General features: G+C 41.6%; 1 protein-coding gene across 2 annotated transcripts in view; it reads left to right on the plus strand.

The window, feature by feature from the left end:
- Window positions 1-24,770, plus strand: part of PTPRC (protein tyrosine phosphatase receptor type C) — a 494,588-nt gene that overhangs the window by 419,930 nt on the left and 49,888 nt on the right. Inside the window, exons 17-19 of one of the 2 annotated variants that reach the window (XM_063940133.1) lie at window positions 18,757-18,791; window positions 19,308-19,417; window positions 21,787-21,877. In XM_063940133.1, coding sequence (XP_063796203.1) covers window positions 18,757-18,791; window positions 19,308-19,417; window positions 21,787-21,877 — 236 coding nt within the window. The remainder of the gene's footprint in view (window positions 1-18,756; window positions 18,792-19,307; window positions 19,418-21,786; window positions 21,878-24,770) is intronic. The other variant, XM_063940134.1, reaches the window with a different exon arrangement.

Genomic DNA, 24,770 nt, shown 5'->3' on the forward strand with positions numbered 1-24,770 from the left:
TGTAACGTTTATGGTTGTGGCCAAAAAGTTGGTTTCATCACTCAAAATGACTTTGTTCCAGAAGTTTTGAGGCTTGTCTCTGTGCTGTTTGGAGTATTGTAAGCGGGATGCTTTGTGGCATTTGCATAGTAATGGCTTTGGCGACTCGAACATGCAGCCCATTTTTCTTCAAATGCCTCCTTATTGTGCATCTTGAAATAACCACACCACTTTTTTTCAGAGAGTCCTGTATTTTAGCTGAAGTTATTTGTGGATTTTTCTTTGCATCCCGAACAATTTTCCTGGAAGTTGTGGCTGAAATTTTGGTTGGTCTACCTGACCGTTATTTGGTTTCCACAGAATCCCTCATTTTCCACTTTTTAATTAGAGTTTGAACACTGCTGATTGGCATTCTCAATTGCTTGGATATCTTTTTATATCCCTTTCCTGTTTTATACAGTTCAATAACCTTTTCCCGCAGATCCTTTGACAATTATTTTGCTTTCCCCATGACTCAGAATCCAGACACGTCAGTGCAGCACTGGATGAAAGATGCAAGAGTCTTTCAGGAGTCCAGTAACTCACTGACCTTTTATACACACTGATTACAAGCAAACAGATCACAGGTGAGGATGGTTACCTTTAGTAGCCATTCAAACCCGTTTGTGTCAACTTGTGTGCATGTTATCATGCCAAAATCTCCAGGGTATGTAACCTTTTGATCAGGGTCATTTGGGTAGTTTCTGTTGTCATTATGATTTAAAAAGAGTAAACACAGTTGTTTGACAATAAATGGCTTCACCCAACCACTAACCATGAGTGAAAGAAAAGTTTGTGAGTTATCATTCATATTCTCTAACAAATGACCAGAAAGTCACAAATTCTGCAAGGGTATGTAAACTTATGAGCACAACTGTAATTGGTTGCACCAGAACTTTTGAGGGGCTTCATAGCAAAGGGGGTGAACACATATATACGTGCCAATTTTCAAATTTGTATTTATAAAAATTATTTTTTATATACATTTTTCTCATTTCACTTTACCAACTTAGACTATTTTGTGCATATCCATCACATAATATTCATATAAAAAAAAATCTATTACAGGTTGCAACGTAACAAAATAGGTAAAAAGCCAAGGGGGTGAATACTTTAGCATGGCACTCTATGGTAGTGTCCCACATTACAATATAAATATATACAGTAGTAATGCCCCCATAATAATAGAAATATATATTAGTGTCCACATTATATTAAAAAATTAATTACCCCAAAATGTGGAGCCAGAGACATGCCCAGCAGCCCAGCCTGTGAAGAACAAAAGCCGCTCAGTGTTGATGCGTCACTCAAGCCGTGTGAAGGGAAACAGCTAGACACTGCGGGATAAGATACGCAGCCCAGTCCCCAGGCTCCTCTCTTCGTGCCAGCTGCGGCTGCCAGGATAGGAAGCATAATGTGATCTCATGACTTCACCGTCGCGTTCACTTTATCCCTGACAAAGTGGGAGGTGCCGTCATGCTGCCGAACACCATGGTCTCGTTGCTCGCAGCACATTATAATTGCGATAATGGCAGTCACAAGTGCAGTGTGCAGTGGGCGATACTGCATACCTGCTGACAAATTCTTAAGTGTACTCTGTACCCAAACGTATCTGCATACTTGCACCAATAGCTGTGCCGTACAGACATCCTGGTCACGCCATTTAAATAGCGCAGGTTGGCAAAGTAAGGCAAGATAAGGCGCTAGAGGATCCGCAGCATGCAATACACAGCTTCACCACTGGGTGGCACTTGCTCCACTAATGAAAACTAAAGTACAGTGCTGAAAAGCAGCAGATGGATATGGGACTAAATAATAGTGTACAACGTAGCAAGCCCTGACAAGTGGGCCAGTGCACAGTAAATACGGCAATTCTTTTTTTAATACAGTAATACTGCAGGGCGGACTATGAAATTACCAGAATGGCAGACTTCCAGTGACAATGTGCCTTACAATTGAACGCTTGCCTGGTGCACTGTATAAAATCATCCCTACAGTAAGAGGAAATGTGAACACAGAAAAAGAGGTGCTCAGCATCTCTGACTCATAAGAAAAGCACAGTTCAAACTTCTGCACAGATCTCTAATAGAAAAAAATTATTACAATCAGCGATAGAGTTGGGACACACAGCACTATTTAAAAAAAAATTACAATGAGCAACATCACTATGACACTGCCAGTGACAGTCACCTATCTCCATGGCTTTCGTGGCTCTAGTGGTATCGCTGATGGTTACCATGCATGTGAGCTAGGATTCACTTCCCACAAAGGACAAGATGTTTTGAAACACTATTCAGAATATTTTTCTGTTATCAATTTTATGCATGATATACTGTACAGTATTTTATACACTGCAATTCTCATTTTATTACACACTGCAGCTTGTGCAGTACACAGTGTTCAGTAAGCACTGATCATCAGTTTCTGCAGTGTGCTCACACAGTGCTAACATGCCTTACAAATGAACTCTCATCCCCAGGGTGGCTGTATAAAGTCATCACACACTGTAACTAAGAATGACAACACAGAAAAAGATCTGATTGCATTGAACTGATTGTGCGCTGCCAATGCACACAACCAACAATACCCGTATTCTGTGTGTGAGTGCTGCTGTACCTGCATACAAAATTCTGTGTTACATTGATTTCCAGGAAAATACTTTAATATAGCATTTCCTATGTAGATACATCTGCAGTCTAACACTCAACATAGGCATGCTGCATTTCATTTTAATCAGCAGAGTCTGCTTGTGTATACTATTTGCATAGTGATGCATATAAGACACATTTATGGCAAAAAAGACACCCAACGTTAGCAGAGCTGCTCGGGAACTGACGGCTCACTCACGACAGAATGCTAACATACCTTAGAAATGAATGTGCCTTCTGGGTTCCATTCTTCCAACAAAAAGCAGCATAAGCCATTCACTTACATAGTGTACCGGCCATGTTGTTTGTCATTTACTAAGCAGTACATCCAGTCCGTAAATTCACGTCACATGGAGGGTGGGATTGGGGGTGATGGAAGAAGTACAGTAAACTCAGTCTCATAAAGATAATACTCTAGTAATTTGAAAAGCCACACTTGTATTGTATATCTGTGTAAAAAGTAGCTATCACAGCTTTTTTCTAATTTTCCCAAAACAAGATCTGTTGTGCTTCATATACAGACTCAAGTGTATATTCAATTCATGTTGGATCCTCTCTGACGGAGAGGATCCGACAGTTCAGTATTTAATACTGGCCGCAAATGGCCAGCATTCCGACAATGCAGATTTGATTGTTAACAAGTCTTATCTGCATTACCCTTAAACTGTCGGAAGCAGCCGAGTAACTTGCCGATCCACGTGGTTTTTGACAAATACCGTTTTTTCTGACAGTCAGAAAAATGACACTTGCATTGAATAGGTCGAATGCAAATTTGACCTATTCCTGTCAGAAAGTGCCGGTATTTCCAACTGGCACAAATTGAATAGACCTCTCAGACATGCACACAGATATACCAATCAGTTGTGAAAAAAGCTGTGGTTGCTACTTTTTTACACAGACATATAATAGAAGTGTGGCTTTTCAAATTACCAGAGTGTTATCTTTATGAGATTGAGTTTACTGTACTTCTTCCTGTGTCTCCCGATTGTTTTACTAGCCACTCTCATAATTTAAAAAGCCACACCTGTATTGTATATCTGTGTAAAAAAAATAGCAAGTACAGCTTTTTTCTAATTTTCCCAAAGCAAGTTCTGTCATGCTTCATATACAGACTGAGACATGCACACAAATATACCAATCAGTTGCACTTACAATGAGTGACATCACTGTCAATGCAGGTGTCAGTCACATGTCTCCATAGCTCTCTTGTTATAGTGGTATTGCAGATGGTTTCCATGCCCTTGAGCTAGGGTTCAAAAAAGCTGTGGTTGCTACTTTTTATACAGATAGACAATACAAGTGTGCCTTTTCAAATTACCAGAGTGTTATCTACTGTATATAAGATAACTGGGGCCCAGCGTTCATTCGCACAGAATGTTAGCATTGTGTGAGCACAATGCAGAAATTAATGATTGGCGCTTGCTGAACAATGTGTACTGCACAGTGTGTAATAAGATGAGAGTTGAAATGTATAACATACAGTACAGTTATATCCAACATAAAATTTAGAAACAGAAAAATATTCTACTTTTTCAAAACATCTTGTCCTTTTGCGGAAATTTAACCCTAGCTCATGAGCATGGTAACCATCAGCAATACCACTATACCAAGAGAGCCATGGAGACAGGGAATTGACACCTGTATGTTCTTAAAAGGGAGATACAGATGGGTCCTCCATTATCTTGGCTGTTTCTGCACTTAAACAGAGGTTTAGTCACGCCTAGGCGATAGCTAAGGCTGCTGAGTTTAATCATGGACAGGCACGTTAAGGCACAACTAGATACTCAACATGCAATACACATCACCACTGGGTGGCTAATGCTCCACTAATCCAGTACTTTAGATCAAATAGCGGTGGATTGATCTACAGTACAAGCTCTGGCAAATGGTAAGTGACGATTGTAATGTTAATATACAGTACTGTACTCCATACTGTACACACAGATGGTGACCAATGGTCAGACGGAGAGAGTAAAAAAAAATAGTTTGTACAGATGCAAATTAACATGTTAAAACACTTGTGTATGCAGATGCAACTAATGTGTGAAAGGAATAATGTAGTTCATTGACTTTAAAGTATGTACAGTGCACTAAATGAGCATCCGAGTTCCCTAGTGGCATAAACAAACACTAGTAGGAAGGAATCGCTGCTTGCATTACTTTTACACATGAACTTGTGTGTCTTCCATGCAGTGATGTGGGCTAGTGGTGAAGGCACTCGCCTCCCAGGCTGAGAGTCCCATGTTCGATTCCCAAAGTGCCAATCTATTTTTTTTCCCTGACATTCACTTTATTAAAATTTTTTTCTGTGTAATCCATTGTAATACATTCAATGGAAGGGTGCACACAGGTTTCACATAAATCGGGGTACATCTGCATGAGCATCTGATTCCGCTATCTAAAATACACAGCGGTAATGAGCACTCGTAGACATACCAATAAATATAAATGAGTGTATCCTGACGCAATTAACTGTTTGAGCAGCACAGTACTGTAGATCATCGGTGATAGAGAATTTGTGTTGTACTTTATGAGAAGGGATCACTGCTACTGTACCATTTACACACCTACAGTATCAACATGCCTGCAGTTCTCTATGTGATATGCATACCTGTATATAGTAGTGATGTGCACCGGAATTTTTTGGGTTTTGTGTTTTGGTTTTGGATTCAGTTCCGCGGCTGTGTTTTGGATTCGGACGCGTTTTGGCAAAACCTCCCTGAAATTTTTTGTCGGATTCGGGTGTGTTTTGGATTCGGGTGTTTTTTTTTCAAAAAACCCTCAAAAACAGCTTAAATCATAGAATTTGGGGGTCATTTTGATCCCATAGTATTATTAACCTCAATAACCATAATTTCCACTCATTTCCAGTCTATTCTGAACACCTCACACCTCACAATATTATTTTTAGTCCTAGAATTTGCACTGAGGTCCCTGGATGGCTAAGCTAAGCGACCCAAGTGGCCGACACAAACACCTGGCCCATCTAGGAGTGGCACTGCAGTGTCAGACAGGATGGCAGATTTAAAAAATAGTCCCCAAACAGCACATGATGCAAAGAAAAAAAGAGGTGCAATGAGGTAGCTGTGTGACTAAACTAAGCGACCCAAATGGCCGACACAAACACCTGGCCCATCTAGGAGTGGCACTGCAGTGTCAGACAGGATGGCAGATTTAAAAAATAGTCCCCAAACAGCACATGATGCAAAGAAAAAAAGAGGTGCAATGAGGTAGCTGTGTGATTAAGCTAAGTGACCCAAGTGGCCGACACAAACACCTGGCCCATCTTGGAGTGGCACTGCAGTGTCAGACAGGATGGCAGATTTAAAAAATAGTCCCCAAACAGCACATGATGCAAAGAAAAAAAGAGGTGCACCAAGGTCGCTGGATGGCTAAGCTAAGCAACCCAAGTGGCCGACACAAACACCTGGCCCGTCTAGGAGTGGCACTGCAGTGTCAGACAGGATGGCAGATTTAAAAAATAGTCCCCAAACAGCACATGATGCAAAGAAAAATAGAGGTGCACCAAGGTCGCTGGATGGCTAAGCTAAGCGACCCAAGTGGCCGACACAAACACCTGGCCCATCTAGGAGTGGCACTGCAGTGTCAGACAGGATGGCAGATTTAAAAAATAGTCCCCAAACAGCACATGATGCAAAGAAAAAAAGAGGTGCAATGAGGTAGCTGTGTGACTAAGCTAAGCAACCCAAGTGGATGACACAAACACCTGGCCCATCTAGGAGTGTCACTGCAGTTTTCTAGCGAGAGGATGAGTGCTTCCAGCCCCATGGGAATCTGAACCACTAGCAGAGCCGGCCTTAGGCATAGGCAAACTAGGCAAATGCCTAAGGCATTTGGTATGCTTAGGGGCACCAGCAGATTCTGCTGATTAAAATGATATGCAGCATGCCTATATTCTGTGTGACTGCGGCTGTATCTGCATACGAAATACTGCGTTGCAGTGTATTCCTGGAAATCACTGTAATGTAGCATTTCGTATGCAGATACAGCCACAGTCGCACACAGAATAAAGGCATAGGGCATATCATTTTAATCAGCAGAAACTGCTTGTGCATCCTAGCCACATAGTAATGCAAATAATGTGATGCATTTTCATAAACAAAAGGCACCTGACGTTAGCAGAGCTGCCAGCTGACTCATGCCAGGCATCTCCTGCAGAACTAGCGGCGGTGCTAGGGGGCACCAGCCAAAATCTTGCCTAGGGCATCATATTGGTTAGGGCTGGCTCTGACCACTAGCCATGAACATAGGCCAGGGCCTCAGCCGTTCCTTGCAACGCCGTGTCGTAAATGGCATATTGGCAAGTTTACGCTTCTCATCAGATGCTTTTAATTTAGATTTTTGGGTCATTTTACTGAACTTTTGTAGTATATTTGACGACACAGAGGTAGAGCAGTGGACTACTGTACCGTACTGCTATATATATATATATATATACTGGTGGTCAGCAAAATTCTGCACTGTCCTACTATATACTGCGCACAACTAAAGTGCAGCACAGGTATGGATGCATAGTATACTTGACGATACAGAGGTTGAGCAGTGGACTACTGTACCGTACTGCTATATATATACTGGTGGTCACCAAAATTCTGCACTGTCCTCCTACTATATACTGTGCACAACTAAAATGCAGCACAGGTATGGATGGATAGTATACTTGACGACACAGAGGTAGAGCAGTGGACTACTGTACCGTACTGCTATATATATACTGGTGGTCAGCAAAATTCTGCACTGTCCTACTATATACTGCGCACAACTAAAATGCAGCACAGGTATGGATGGATAGTATACTTGACGACACAGAGGTAAAGCAGTGGACTACTGTACCGTACTGCTATATAGATACTGGTGTTCACAGCAAAATTCTGCACTGTCCTCCTACTATATACTGCGCACAACTAAAATGCAGCACAGGTATGGATGCATAGTATACTTGACGACACAGAGGTAGAGCAGTGGACTACTGTACTGTACAGCTATATATATACTGGTGGTCTCAAAATTCTGTACTGTCCTCCTACTATATACTGCGCACAACTAAAATGCAGCACAGGTATGGATGCATAGTATATTTGATGACACAGAGGTAGAGCAGTTGACTACTGTACCGTACTGCTATATATATACTGGTGGTCAGCAAAATTCTGCACTGTCCTCCTACTATATATACTGCGCACAACTAAAATGCAGCACAGGTATGGATGCATAGTATACTTGACGACACAGAGGTAGAGCAGTGGACTACTGTACCGTACTGCTATATATATACTGGTGGTCAGCAAAATTCTGCACTGTCCTCTTACTATATACTGCGCACAACTAAAATGCAGCACAGGTATGGATGCATAGTATACTTGATGACACAGAGGTAGAGCAGTGGACTACTGTACCGTACTGCTATATATATACTGGTGTTCACAGCAAAATTCTGCACTGTCCTCCTACTACAGTATATACTACAATGCAGCCCAGATATGGAGCTTTTTTCAGGCAGAGAACGTAGATATTTTCAGCACACTGAGCACAGATATTTACAAGCACACTGAGCACAGATATTTGCAGCACACTGAGCACAGATATTTGCAGCACACTTAACACAGAAACTGAGAGAACGCAGCCATGTCCTCTCGCTATCATCTCCAAAGCACGAGTGAAAATGGCGGCGACACGTGACTTCTTATATAGAATACGAATCTCACGAGAATACGACAGCGGGATGATGATGTTTGGGCGCGCTCGGGTTAACCGAACAAGGCGGAAAATATCTGAGGCTGCCTCGGAACCGTGTAAAATGGGTGAAGTTCGGGGTGGGGGGGGTTCGGATCCCGAGGAACCAAACCCGCTCATCACTAATATATAGTATACTGTAGTATTGTGTTGCACATTTATTGTAACATGACCTCCCTCCCTGTCTACTGTATGAACTGTGTAGGCTGGCAGGGGGGAAGGGGGATGGCGGTAGGGGGAGGTGGTGGAAAATACTGTGTTATGCTATATGAGCATCCAAGTCCCCTGACATTCACTTTATTATTTTTTTTCTTCTTCTGTGTAATCTATTATAATACATTCAATGGAAGGGTGCACACAGGTTTCACATGAATCAGGGTACATCTGCATGAGCATCTGATTCCGCTATCTAAAATACACAGCGGTAATGAGCACCCATAGACATACCAATAAATATAAATGAGCGTATCCTGATGCAATTAACTGTTCGAGCAACACAGTACTGTTGATCATTGGCGATAGAGAATCTGTGTTGTACTTTATGAGAAAGGATCACTGCTACTGTACCATTTACACACCTACAGTATCAACGCGCATTAAATTCTCTTTGATTTTCATATACAGTATACTGTAGTATTGTGTTGCACATTTATTGTGACCTGACCTCCCTCACTGTCTACTGTATGAACTATGTAGGCTGGCAGGGGGAAGGGGGGTAGGGGGAGGCAGTGGAAAATAACGTGTTTTGCAATATGAGCATCTGAGTCCCCTAACGGCATAAGCGAACACCAATGGGAAGGAATCGCTGCTTGCATTACTTTTACACATGAACAGGTGTATCTTCCATGCAGCGACGTGGGCTAGCGGTGAAGGCACCCGCCTCCCAGGCTGAGAGACCCGGGTTCGATTCCTAAAGGGCCAATCTGTTTTTTTTCCTTGACATTCACTTTATTATTTTTTTTCCTGTGTTATTAATACATTCAATGGAAGGGTGCACACAGGTTTCACATAAATCAGGTTACATCTGCATGAGCATCTGATTCCGCTATCTAAAATACACAGCAGTAATGAGCACCCATAGACATACCAATAAATATAAATGAGCGTATCCTGATGCAATTAACTGTTCGAGCAACACAGTACTGTTGATCATCAGCGATAGAGAATCTGTGTTATACTTTATGAGAAGGGATCACTGCTACTGTACCATTTACACACCTACAGTATCAACACGCGTGCAGTTCTCTGTGATTTTCATATACAGTATACTGTAGTATGGTGTTGCACATTATTGTAACCTGACCTCCCTCACTGTCTACTGTATGAACTGTGTAGGCTGGTGGGGGGGAAGGGGGAAGAGGCTTGGGGGTAGGGGAGGTGGTGGCTTAATACCATATTTTGTATATGAGCGTCCAAGTCCCTTAACGGCATAAAGGTGAGGGGGAAGGGGGAAGTGGGGATTAATCAGCGGAAAAAAGAAACCAATAAATCATTAAATAAAAATAGTCTGTATAGACACAAACGAATGTGTTCAAGCAATGGTCCATTGATGTTCGGTTTATGTGAGCTATTAAATTCAATTAAAATGGGCTTAAAGCTTAATATCTCTGGTTCTGAGGATCTGAGGGTCCAATCTGCTCATAATCAGGTTGCAATGTAAGGGGAGATTATTAGTTACCAGAGGATACCAACGCCATGTTTCTGTGACCCCCACAAGTCTCATGGCAAGCGTCGGAACCCATGGTGGGTCTGAAATAACGGACCCATTATAGTCTGAGGGAAAATGGGTCCATTTTGTATCCCGATATCTCTGGTTCTGGGTGTCCCAGAGACTCAGGCCTGGTACAAAATAGGAGACTCTTGGCTTTTGAGGCAGACCAACAACTAGTCTATGTGACACCACAAAGGGAAATGGCAAGCAACCGAGTGTCGAGTCCCCTCCAGTTGTCCCCCCAGCTTGCACGGGATGCAGGGTTTCTGGCTAGATAGAAAATAGTACTGTACAAAGATGCTAAGCATGGTAATTTGGCATCCAGGAACTTAGGGAGGAGCTTTTATCTCTCCCCATTATACTTATAAAGATAACACTTGCCGCTGTATCCTTTAAAGCAGTGTACGTTACAAGCTGTTAGTGCTATTTAGTACTCAAATGAAAAATACTGTATAGAGACGCTAAGCACAGTGATTTGGCATCCAGGAACTTAGGGAGGAGCTTTTATCTCTTTCTATTATACTTCGTAAGATAACACATGCCACTGTACGTTACAAGCTGTTTGTGCTATTCAGTATTTTTCCCCGGTATTTAAACTACCAGGACCAGCTCAAAGAGCCCAAGGCTGGTTATGCTTAGGAGTGGGGACCCCACAAATTGTTTTTTTTTTTTTCATTTTTAACTATTTCTATACTTTACACAATGAAGCCCTGTAAGGATCACACTGATCCAGCCGGTCTTCATTGTGTTAAGTGCGGCAGTATTTTACTGTTCTCTCCTGTAAAACACTGCTGGCAATACGAATTACTTTGACATCAGTGAACTTGAATTTACAAAACATGGTAGTTTAGTAAATGACCGTGTTTGGTTTTAAAAAGTTGCATTCGTTCACTGTCGATGTCAGCCAAGATTGATCCCGGCTGAAATCGTTAAAAATACAAATCTTAGTAAATATACCCTTAAGGGAGGGGCTTTTATCTCTCCCCATTATACTTATAAAGATAACACTTGCCGCTATAACCATTACAGTAGAGTACGTTATAAGCTTTTCATGCTATTTAGTACTCAGATAGAAAATACTGTACAGAGATGCTAAGCACAGTGATTTGGCATCCAGGAACTTAGGGAGGAGCTTTTATCTCTCCCCATTATACTTTATACTATGGGATTTGGAAGCTCACATATCCCTAACATCAATAGACCATACTGTACCTATAACACATTTGTTTGCCTCTGTATATGCTGTACTATTTGCATCTGTACTGTATATACTGTTGTATACTGTATGACATACTGGAGCATATTGTAGTGTAGTGGGACGCACCAGTAAAGTAATTCTTACGCTGTAGTTCAGTATTGTATTTTAATGGAGACCACATGCATGCGCATTGATGATTTTAAAAAGTGACATCTGGTGGATGATCGCAGGTATTACACTCAAAGGTAACGCCAAACGCTCTGTGCGCCTCCCTTTGACGAGGCGCGCCTCCTTGCGCCCAGGCACGCTGCGTATGCCCGATCACGACTAATGACTTAGCCAGCCAAGATAACGGAGGACCCATCTGTATGCATCAGTTTCCAGTAAAGGCCAATATTTCTTAGTGACTCTGCTAGTGGCATCCCTGTGACAGGAAAAGATGCTCACAAATGGAATAGCAGTCCTGGTTTTCTATTCATTAGGCTTAAGACATTTCTCTAGTGGCAAAGTGGCTTCTTTTTTTGGCACATTCAAGTTCTGTTTTACTTCAACTCATTCCAAAAATTTGTGCATCATGATATTTATATGTGCTTCAGCCTCCAGCTCAGTACTTATTGCTCTTGTGGGAGATAGCTGGATTCTTAAAAAGCACCTTTTCCTCAGTGGTAAACATAAAAAGATTTGCACGCTGAGGCCGCATCAGACCCCCATAGCACAGCATTGGAGCTGTAGATAGAATTTCCAGTTGAAATAAAAATGATTAAAAGTGATTTTTTTACAATAGGTCAAAAAAAAAATGAACTCAGGTCCTGTGTAATTTTCATTACCCTAAAGCAAATTTTTTACTGCTTGTAGAACTTATGAGTATAGTGTCATTCCATTCGTGAGCGCCTTCTCCTGTCACAGTGATGACACTAGCAGAGTAACTAAGAAATATTGGCCTTTACTGGAAACTGATGCAAATCTCCCTTTTAAGACCACCTGTGTTTTGAATTGCAACAGGAGTGAACGTAATCTAAAAGACGCCTTGGTGCATAATGACGTCACGGGCTATGGATGTTCCCATCTAAGCCATTTTCTTTCTAAAGTACCAGGGCGCTATCGCTGTAGTGGATGTGCTACTTATAGCCACATGGAGACTGTCCCGTACTGTATTTAACACATCTTCATTCAGGCAGTAAAAACTCTAGAAAACATGTGCTGACTTGCATAAGTAAATATGTGATCTATGTTATTAAGTGTCCGTGTGGATTTGCCTATGTGGGTAAGATTATTTTTAGGAAAGAGCATAGGCCTTCAATCACGTTATACATTAAAGGCAAGGAAGTAGATCAGCCCATGGCTAATCATTTCCATGATGCACGTCATTCCTTGTCAACTTTACGGTCTAAATTTGTGGACCATATTCCACCTCTATTCAGGGGCGGTGACCGTGATAAGCTCTTGCTGGAATTTTATGTACTTGTATCCTTGAAAAAAGTTGTAGTAAACAACTGAAACATTGGAAGCACTATGCTGTGTCTTCAGTGCATTTATTGAAGTCACTGGAGTGTCTATAGCAAACGGAGTCTGTGTGAGGGGGCTAGATAACTATCCTGGGATGTGCACAGAGGCAGTAGTTTGAATGGTGGCGTGCCGACCTTTATGCACAGAGTATGTGTGTGTGTGTGTGTATATATATATATATATATATATATATATATAAAATGTTCCAAAGTCGGTACAAACGGCACTCACAGGGTTTGAAATAAACAAGATTGCTGGTCCATTTATTGTGACACCAAGCTTGGAAGAAGTAGCTAAAGCTCCGAAACGTCACAATAAATGGACCAGCAATCTTGTTTATTTCAAACCCTGTGAGTGCCGTTTCTACCGACTTTGGAACATTATGTTTAAAGGACTCAGGCACCAGGGGATGCTGCATCTGTCTAATTGAGTGCCGACCGATTTGGAGGACTATATATATATATATATATATATATATATATTTATATCCAGTCCATTATGTCCGACACTCATCCATGGTATACTGGAATACTGGCTTGGGTGATATAAATAGAACAAATGCAAGTGGCACTCAGCATACTTGGTTATGAGATGAGTCAGGGATGATCTAACATACAGACACAAACACACACATATATATATATATATATATATATATACACATATGTAGCCGTGCTCATCTTACTGCAATGAGGCATGCTGCATCACAACTTGCTGCATGACATGCCAGGCCGCGATTATTCGCAGCCGGTGCTCGCACCATTAATTCCTAATGGAATACTGTATACATAAAAGAAAAGGAAGATTTTTGTGTGTGCATACTGTACAGTATATGATCAGACAGCAAGAAGATGGGCCAGCAAGAAATCTAGAGAAGATTGAACAAATTGTCAATTTTCGCCTTTAGTTAGCTGAATTTTGAGTCAATGTTAGGTAAAAGCTTAAGAAATTTTTTGTAAATTTTGGGCATCTATTTGGGACATAATTACATTTAAAAGAATGGCTGCGTTGGGCGATGTGGAAACCCCATCTGAGAGACAGACGCCCCCTATGGTTTGTCCCGGACAGGTGAGGGCGGCAGTGGGCCTTTTTTCGCTGGGATTGTTTATATTTATCCATGGTGCAAATGTGCAGTTTTGGGTAAGGGAGGTGTCGTTTTACTAAGAAACTTGCCGATAAACCTTCAATGAAGAGAGACAGCCTAAAATGATCCTATCTGCTAAAAGGGGTCACTAAAAATAGCATAAAATACAATCAAACCATGCAGCACTAAAGTTTAAGCAATCTTGCTTTAATAATAAACAGACAGTTACATAATGTGCATAAATAATACTGTAAGTGAGATTAATAAATACACTATTGTAATACAGGTTGAGTATCTCATATCCAAATATTCCGAAATACGGAATATTCCGAAATACGGACTTTTTTGAGTGAGAGTGAGATAGTGAAACCTTTGTTTTTTGATGGCTCAATGTACGCAAACTTTGTTTAATACACAAAGTTACTGTATAAAGTTGTGTGGTACTGTAGCTCCAAAAATTAAAAGTAGCCATCGGAGCAGGTTACCAAGTAGAAGACACACAGTTACAGTATATTGTGGGGCAATAATATCCTAACTCAGGAGTTATTAAAGCATATTCCATTAGGTCTCAGTAGACTCAAGGTACAGTAGTAGGAAGTAACAAGGATCAACACCAGAAAAAGACAAGTATAGAGCTACAGTATAAGGGAATTAACTGTCTGCTTTGAAACCAGGATGAGGTTACTCAAAAATATCACTACCTGAGATAGTAAAATAAAAAAGAGCCTAGGATATCAAAAGAATCAATGCAACCAATGAGTATACGGGTACAATTCACTTAAGACAACTGCATGGGTTGACATTGGCACAGCGCTTGTACAGCAGAAGAAATAATCAGTACAATATAAGTGAAAACAATGCAAAATGAAGACAGGTAGTTAGCTCTCCCTGCTTGTGCAAGGTCGCAAGTAGCAACTCCAAGTCCTGTAATGGAGAGCAATGCACCCCTACAGCCGAGACAAGAACCCCAGGCTTCCCCTGTCAGATGCCTCAGATGCCAGGCGCAAAAGAATACTCACTTGCTCTATGATAGACAATTGTAAAGGGAGGATAGGAGAGCAGGATACTGTAACAGGGAGTCACCATGGAGGAGCACAGGCAGGTGACAGTACAATACCTTTACTAGGCAAAATATCCAGATTTAACAGCAGAGGCTCTACATTACCAGCTGCTGGGAAGTGTTCAAGTAAACACCTATAGTCCCAAAGATACACCTATAGTCCCAGCAGGAGGGTGTAGAGTCGGTCAGCAATCCCAGAGAGCAGCTCCCCTCTACAGACAGGGTCGAATCACCACAGAGGGTAGACACCCAAGGATAGAAGTACTGGTTTTGCTTGAACAATGGGGGAACTCCCAAGTCCAGCAGCAGAGCTGTGGTGCTCCAATAGTCTAGTGGGTATGAGGCTGGCAGCATGGTGTATTGCCACTGTTAAAACTTACAGTTACAGCCCCAGTGTGGTCCCTCAACAGACTGCAGGCAGAGAGGTCCAGCATCAGGCGTCGTTAGTATGATTCGAAGAGCAATCCAGTCAGTAAACGCTACCAGCAGGACCCAGAGAGCAGTCCATCCAGCAAGTTATGCCACCTGTATCCAGGAAGTAGTTCAGCCAGCAGAGTGATCACTTGAGAGTTGCCTCAAGTACACTGACTGTCAACAGCATTGTGAAGGACAGTAACACCCTACCAGACTCCATTCGGAGTATATCTATGAGTCAATGCCGGAACGTACAGCAGCCAGCAGGGTGGAGCCTTGGCAGGGAAGGTAGGGCACAGGAAGGCACTTGTGAAGAGGCAGGGATGTAAACGCCTCTGCCTGATTCAAAGGCAGAGGCATTCGTAGGGAGATATAAGGACAGACGGCATTGGAGAAAATTGGGTTGCGTTGCCACCATTTTCCAGGAGTGGTGAGGCCATAGACTGCGTCACATACACAGTTTCCTTTACCTCGCAAGCCGCACTGCAATGGCTAGCCTGAGTAAGCTCAGGCTTACTCAGCCTGTGGTCGCGGATGAACGGTCTCGATGTTCATCACAGATGCAATCACATCACAAATGCAGGAAGGAAACTCCAGGAGACTCCATTCAAGAACTCCAATATCAAGTCATAGCCATCTCTGTGACTCCAACATCAAATCATAGCCACCTCTGTGACTCCAACATGAAGTCTTAGCCAGTTCTGTGATCCAGGGTCATCTGAACGCTTGGTCCACCGTTCAGATGGCCCTGGATCACAGAGGTGGCTATGACTTGATGTTGGAGTCGTCGAATGGTCCACTTAGGGACCGAGCTAGACAAACTGGTATTTGAAACCATCATTTTAAATGTGAAAAGTTGATACCAAAAGCACATTTCCTGCTTATTTTTGGCTTTTTGGTGGATATTTAAAGAGCTTTGAAGGAATTAGAATATCGTGCAAAAGTTCATTTATTTCAGTAATTCAACTTAAAAGGTGAAACTAATATATTATATAGACTCATTACATGCAATGTGAGATATTTCAACCTTTTGTTATAATTTTGATGATTTTGAGTTACAGCTTAAGAAAACCCCAAATCCAAAATCTCAGAAAATTAGAATATTACATAAAATCAATAAAAAAAGGATTTTTAATACAGAAAGTACAGCCCTCTGAAAAGTTTAATGTTGCATATGTACTCAGTACTTTGTTTGAGACACTTTTGCATGAATTACTGTCTCATTGCGGCGGGTCATGGATTCTATCAGCCTGTGGCACTGCTGAGGTGTTATGGAAGACCAGGATGCTTCAATAGCGGCCTTCAGCTCTTCTGCATTGTTCGGTCTCATGTCTCTCATCTTTCTCTTGGCAATGTCCCACAGATTTTCAATGGGGTTCAGGTCAGGCGAGTTTGCTGGCTAATCCAGCACAGTAATCCCATGGTCATTGAACCAGGTTTTGGTACTTTTGGCAGTGTGGGCAAGTGCCAAATCCTGCTGGAAAATGAAGTCAGCATCTTCAATGTTGTATTCCTCGTGTCAAGCCGCTCCTGAACAACAAACAACGTCAGAAGCGTCTTACTGTACTTGGGCTAAAGAAAAAAAAAGAACTAGTCTGTTGCTCAGTGGTCCAAAGTCCTCTTTTGGAAACCAAGGTCCCAGAGTATGGAGGAAGAACGGACAGGCACAAAATCTAAGATGCTTGAAGTCCAGTGTGAAGTTTCCACAGTATGTGTTGATTTTGGCATCCATGTCATCTGCTGGTGTTGGTCCCCTGTGCTTTATTAAGTCCAGAGTCAACGCAGCCGTCTACCAGGACATTTTAGAGCACTTCATGCTTCCTTCAGCAGACAATCTTTATGGAGATGCTGACTTCATTTTACAGCAGGACTTGGCACCTGCCCACATTGCCAAAAGTACCAAAACCTGGTTCAATGACCATAAGATTACTGCGCTGGATTGGCCAGCAAACTCGCCTGACCTGAACCCCATAGAGAATCTATGGGGATTGCCAAGAGAAAGCTAAGATACATGAGACCGAACAATGCAGAAGAGCTGAAGGCCGCTATTGAAGCATTCTGGTCTTCCATAACACCTCAGCAGTGCCACAGGCTGATAGAATCCATGCCACGCTGCACTGAGGCAGTAATTCATGCAAAAGGGGCCCAGACCAAGTACTGAGTACATATGCATGATTATACTTTTCAGAGGGCCGACATTTCTGTATTTAAAATCCTTTTTTATTGATTTTATGTAATATTCGAATTTTCTGAGATTTTGGATTTGGGGTTATCTTAAGCTGTAAGCCACAATCATCAAAATGATCAAAATAAAGGCTTGAAATATCTCACTTTGCATGTAATGAGTCTATATAATATATTAGTTTCACCTTTTAAGCTGAATTACTGAAATAAATTAGATTCACCTGTTTGTGTGTGTGTATATATATTTTTAAGTAGGTGGCCATGGGCTACATGCACCCCACCCTATGAGAGGTGAGTGCAGACACTGCACCCCGCTTCTGGGGTGGTGAGTGCTGTGGTTTTATATTTGTTGGTATATATATATATATATATATACGTATATATTTCACACACACAGTATATGATTATACCCTACCTGTTAAAGGTTTTGGAGCACCCACAGGTCCAGGATTTTTCCTTTGGCAAATCATCGCTGTAAATCCCATGCAAGAATCGCTGTCATTCTTCAATTTTTACAAAACATACCTCAGGTAGGAGTAGATTTAAAGCAATATGTTTTATAATAACATTTATTCTACATCTATCTGCACATAGGTAAACTGGTAACACAGTTGGTTGGTTTATAGTATCCTATAGTCTTCATATGTAGGTGTGCTCATTAGTGTTTCTATAATGGGTGCAATGGGTGCCGTGCACAGGGGCCACTGGGTTCAGGGGGGACCCCCACCGCACACATTGCACCCATTTTAATACTTACCTTTCCGGAGTCCAGCGTCGGGCGCTGCTATAGCGGTGGAAATCGCCACCAAATTGGCCACTGCGCATGCGCGGTAACCAAATTGGTCTGCGGATCATGGCGGGTGCCATGTTTCCGGAGACCTGCGCACAATGCTGGAGTTTACAGCGCCATACAGAGGAGGGGGTCCACGCAGAGGTGCACACGGGCCCAATCCTCTGTTGAAACGCCCCTAGGTGTGCTATTGTTTTTACTGTTTTTTTTTTACATTTAAACATGAGCTGTATGTCGAGACGTAGTGATGCCCAGTAATTTGCTAATTGATATGTCAGCAGTTAAAAAATAAATGTATTACATTTTTATGGCAATGTGAGCCTTTTTTAGTCTTTTATATCTGCATTTCTGCTTTTTTCGGAGACTCAAACACTTTCTTTTTATCTCAGCAATCATGAAGATAGCATTCCACTCACCTTCCAAGGTATAGTTATTCATTTTATCATTGACATTTTATAATTTTATGTTGTTAAGACAATTGTTGGGAAAATTGGATGTGATTAAAAAGTAATCACTTATTAAAAAAATGAATGGTAATGCCATTTCTTACAGTAATGTGCAGCATTAGTAATGCAAATAGGAATATATGCCCTCAACTATTATTTGTTGTATCATTTTTATAAAATGTTTGTTTCCTGTAGCATTCAAAAGTCACTTTATTAATGCTATGACTTCTTTGTAGTAATCAGCCAATATTCACTACAGAAATTAAAATAATCCACCATATGCGAGAATAATGGGGGGGGGGGGGGGGTGCGGAATTAATGACACACTCTAAATATGTTAATTCAAATACTATATTTGACATGATTATTCATTAAAATTGTCTTAATGATAATGTTAAACCAATGTTGGTTATATTAACTTATGTACATGCTTTAAGAAGAGTCTGGTTATATCACATGAGTAGAAATTGGCAATTTTGAACTTTTTGTCCTAGCAGATGAGAATCAACTATTGAACATTGAGCCAATTCCAGTGGAACAGCTCCTTGAGACATATAAAAGGAAAAACGCTGATGAAGGGAGACTATTTCTCGATGAGTTCCAGGTATAATTAACATGGCAGGAATTTGGAGAGAGGAATCACACACATCTACTCCCTCATTTAAAAGACACAATGCGTACTGTATACTAAGCTGTTAACTAACTCGAACTGTGACAACAACTACAACAGATTAATAAGAATGATCATGTTGGTTTGTATGCATTTAAGACAATGGAGATCTACACTTACCAGCAGGTCATCCCAACTCATCCAGAAAATTTGTCGTGCCAAAGGAAACATTGAAGGCAGAAAATAACCTAGTTATCAAGCCTGCCTTGTTGTATGTTGCGAGTGGTGTGGATTGTGGAGGGTTTTGAGATAGATTGTTGCGGGTGATAATTTATTTAGCTTTTTTGCAAAACAAAAGCTATTTGTTTGTTGCCGGCATTCTTATTAATTTACTGTATGCCAAAAATTGAATAATCTGCGAGTATGAATCTGCGAGTATGGCACAGTTCCTTTGAAATGGCATGGGAATGCTAGTAAGGGATGCAGTCAGCATCCCAGCAGTCTGGATGCCAGCAGTCAGGTGACTGACATCGGAATTCCGACACCACTTGGAATCCCGGCGCTGGAACCCCGAAAGCCGACATCCCAAAGCTAAGTATTGGGATGACGGTTAGGGCCTAGGAATGGGGTTAGGGTTAGGCTCTACCGGGGGAGCGCGGGGGGGGGGGGCAGTAGCATCCACCCCCTACCCGTGTCTTAGCCCTAGTCGCCACTGCCTATGATTAGCTGTAGCCACTAACCCCACTGTCTTAGCCCTAGCCGCCACCCTAGGTGGGTTAGGGTATGGGGCAGGGGAGGGATAAATTAATTACCCCATTCCCTGACGGCATTCTAAAAGTCATTTGCTATCACACCTGCTTGTATGGTGTCACATGATGATCAGAACATCGCTCATTTTACCTCACATTTCATAGGGGTGTGCAGTAAGATGTGCAATGTTTCTCCCCAGCACTTATCCATAATGTGCTCAGCTACACATCACAACTGCAGATTGCAATTAAATGAATTCCCCCCTTAGTTCCCACAACAACTGCAGAGAAACTATGTAATGGATGTACGGTATCACTCATTAAAAAAATTCTTCCCAAAGTTTTGTACTGGAAACCCTTTCAGCTAATCTTTGCTGTGATGCATTTGCACGTGCGTACACATCCTGGCAATGATGAATGTTGTTACATCTGTACTTATGTGACACTCAGGTATGATGACTGAGCTCACGTGTTTCAGGTAAGTATGGTTAAAAGTGTGAGGTAAAGAGATATCATTGCACACAACAAATATTACAATTTCTAATTACTTACGCAATGTTAAATTAGAGCTTTTTGTCATTTCAACTCATAGCAAAAAGATATAATTTTAGCTGATACTCAGTGAAAGAAAGTTCAAACAATGGCCCAGACTTATCAAGCCTTGGAGTGTGATAAATTGCGTAGTGATAAAGTACCAACCAATAGGCTCATAACTGTCATTTTTCAAACACAGCCTGTAACATTCTGTTTTTCCCTCGGTGCAGCATTACTAAATGTAGGCTGAAGTGCTGGTGGAATGGGGGGGGGTTATATTGGGGGAAGGAGTAAACTTTTAACTATTTTAGTGCCAGACTCCAAAGCCCACACTATGTGGGTTATTCAGAGATGAATGTAGATCGCTGCATACGTAGCGCATCTGCGTTCATCTCTGCACATGCTGAGGGACACCCAGCACAGGGGCAAGGCCGCCCAGCATGTGTAAGGCCACCACCCAATGCATCTGCAATCTAATTGTGGATGCATTGGAAATAAGGTTGACCCCTGGCGCGCTGCCAGGCAGTCAGCGGCCATCTTTTTTATCGAAGTGGCTGCGTGTGACATCACGCAGCCCCCTAGAAAATGGTATCGGCCCGTTCACCCTGCTTCCCCCTTCCACAACACCACATTGCTGCCCCAAAAATACCCGCCTCTGTCAATCACATTGTGGTCGCATCCATTGGGGATGCGACCACAATGTGTATGCCTGCGCAGCCACAATGCAGCCGCTGTGGATGTGCAGTTTGACAATTTTGGCAAATTGTGCTGTGGGCCGAGTCTGAATGACCCCCTATATACCCAAAGGTACTGGAGCATCCCCCAGACGGACTTTGAGAAAAGTATGTTACAGTGAGTAAAAAATCTGATTTTTAAATGACTTTGTATCAGTAATGAACTTGTACAGCCAAATAAAAATCTGGCAAAAATTAAAATATAAATAAAATAGTAAAGCAAATGTTCCCTGCTACCCACAATAAAAATTATGTTCTCTGCTACCCTGGGATTGGTGCTGTCCATAGGATAAAACATTGCATACCTATGCAATAATTTGTATGAAGCTATTGATTTCTCTTTCAGAGCATTCCACGTGTTTTCAGCAAATTTCCAATCAAAGAAGCCAGATTGTCCTGCAACCAGCCTAAAAACCGCTATATTGATATTTTGCCTTGTAAGTAAATGGGCTAGTTTTACACTACATAACAATCTGGCTTTTATTTTAATGCTTTGCTAATTTGTGAGAAAAGTGATTTCATGGGTGGTGAATGATTAACATGTGTTTGTGTGTGTGTACAGAATGTGTGTGTGTGTGTGTGTGTGTGTGTGTATGTGTGTGTATATATATATATATATATATATATATATATATATACTGTACATATCTATATATATATCTATATCTATATATATTTACATATCTATATATATATATATGTATATATAATATAGAGTTCACAATTCAGGACTCACCCAATTCCAAAGAACAACTTTGTGTGTGTATATATATATAAATACAGAGGGTGGTTGCGCTATCAATGCTCTGTGTCCTTTGTTAGTAAAGTCCAGATTTCCAATTGATGTGAGTGCTGGCGCCTCTAATTCAACAATGTTACCAACATTGTTCCCAGGAAAATGCACTGCAATAAATGAGGGCGCACTCAGTGAGATAATGTATCAATTGCTTTTACTACACACAACATATGCTCACGTACATCAAGGTTAAAGCACCAGTATGTGAAGGAATCACCGCTGTCTCGAAATTACAGCAGGCGGTTTGCCCCGCACCGATCCGGCTGCAGCTTTCCCATAAAACAGCGTCTCAGCTTCTGGACTTCACACTGCTCATCAGCTGGTAAAACACGTCCTTAGTTGGCCACGCCCAACGCGTTTCGTCACCGTTGGACTTCGTAAGGGGGTTTATATATATGCAGACACACACTTCTGTGTTGATGATACACCTCCCACAATTTCATTATCTATTGATGGCACTACTACTGTATCTCCTCTAGCTCCAAGTGCACTGTCTTGGAGTAATCCTTGACTCCTCCCTCTCCTTCAAACCACACATTCAGTACGTCTCATAAACCTGCCATATGCATCTCAAAAATACCCTTTCTCACCCAGGATGCTACTAAGACACTTATCCACTCACTGGTCATTTCTAGACTGGACAACTGTAATCTCCTCTTTTCTGGCCTCCCTGAAAAAAATGCCTCTCTCTACTTGCCTCCCATTTTTTTCTAACTTCAATTCTTTCCCTTATCTCCCTTCTAAACATCTAAAAAATGTGCTCTCTCATCTAAAAGTGCTAAACGATAATCTCTACCGCACATCAGTTTTGGAAAGCAGTAGCACAATTTCCTTTCTGTGGAACAAGTACTCTCTCATTCAGCAGATTACTGCCATACTCCACAGGATACACCCAATCTCATCCTTCTTTGAAGCTAATCTATGGGAGACCTGGTTAGTACTTGGCTGGGAGACCACCTAGGAATACAAAGTGCAGTAAACTAACACTGAAAGCAGAAGGAAGAGATCCACATCTAAATCTTAGAATCTTTCTAAAATTCTATGCTTACAAAACCAGCTTCTGTTTTACTCTTACCTCTTCATAGGGATTCTCCAATACTACCCCATTATTGAGCAAAAGAGGTTAACTATCCCTGTTGCTATACCTTATTTATGACATCAAGAATGTGAGAATGTTTGACTCCGTTACCCTGCTGCTTAAATGAGATGAGAAGATACTATATTATTCTTTTGTAATATTTTTGTTTGACATTTTTGTGATTCAGATACAAGGTTTGCCTAAGGTTTGCCTAAGTGAGACAAATATAAAAAAGATTTTTGTGATATTTTTCAGTGATATTTTTGTGACTCGGATAAGGGGTCCTTACTTGGTTTCAGAATAGTTACAATTTGAGCCTCTGCCATTTCTACTGGAAAGGAGCCAGTGCTAGAAGCTTCTGCATAGAGCTGTAGAAGAACTGGGCACCGAATGCAGAATGAAAGGAATTAATAATGCCGACAGGGCCTGAAAGTTTCTCCTAAGGCAGCTGGAGGCTTTCCTCATCTAGAAAAGGAAGAGGAAGACTATCTAGAAAGGATGATATAGAACTTACTGAGGGGGAGTAGAGGAATCATCATTCAGGTTATACAATTTAGCACAATATGCTGAAAACAAATTGGCAATATCAAGGGGATTAAGACATCTTTACCAGTAGAAGATAGGAGACATTTAATTCTATTGTGGTCCTGACAACCTCGAAGCTCACGTGCTAGAAGATGTGAAGCTTTGTTCCAAGAAGTATAGAGCCTATGGCATAGGCGAGCAATAGCCAAGAGCATACGAAGCATAACGAATTTCTGAAGCTGTTGCCTCACCTCCTGAAGTTGTTTACATGGAGATCTGGAGGGGAGGGTTTCATTCAGAGACTCGAAAGACTAGAGAGTTGACTTCAAGTGACTTCACATTTTGTGGGAACGGGCTTGTAGCTGAGCTGCTTTGATGCTTTTTATATAAGGTGCTGCAAAGTACCACTTTTAAAGAACACCAGTAAGTGAAAAATAGAATTTTAATACCTACCAGTAAATCCTTTTCTCTTAATCTGTAGAGGATGCTGGGCACACCAATAGAACCATGGGGTATATATGGGATCCGCAGGAGACATGGGCACTTTAAGACTTTCAAAAAGGGGTGTGCACTGGCTCCTCCCTCTATGCCCCTCCTTCAGACTCCAGTTATAGGAACTGTGCCCAGGGAGATGAATATATTTCGAGGAAAGGATTTATTGTTAAACTAAGGTGAGATTCATACCAGCACACACCTCAAGCATGCCGCACAACGTGGCAAACAACAGAACACACGCCAACGGCATGAACGATTTCAGCAACAGGCTGACAATAAACGTAGCACAACATGCGTGTAACCACACTTATAACTGCAGATACAGTACGCACTGGGACGGGCGCCCAGCATCCTCTACGGACTAAGAGAAAAGGATTTACCGGTAGGTATTAAAACCCTATTTTCTCATACGTCCTAGAGGATGCTGGGGACATCA

The sequence above is a fragment of the Pseudophryne corroboree genome, chromosome 9, assembly GCF_028390025.1.
Source record: "Pseudophryne corroboree isolate aPseCor3 chromosome 9, aPseCor3.hap2, whole genome shotgun sequence".
Classification (NCBI taxonomy): Eukaryota; Metazoa; Chordata; class Amphibia; order Anura; family Myobatrachidae; genus Pseudophryne; species Pseudophryne corroboree.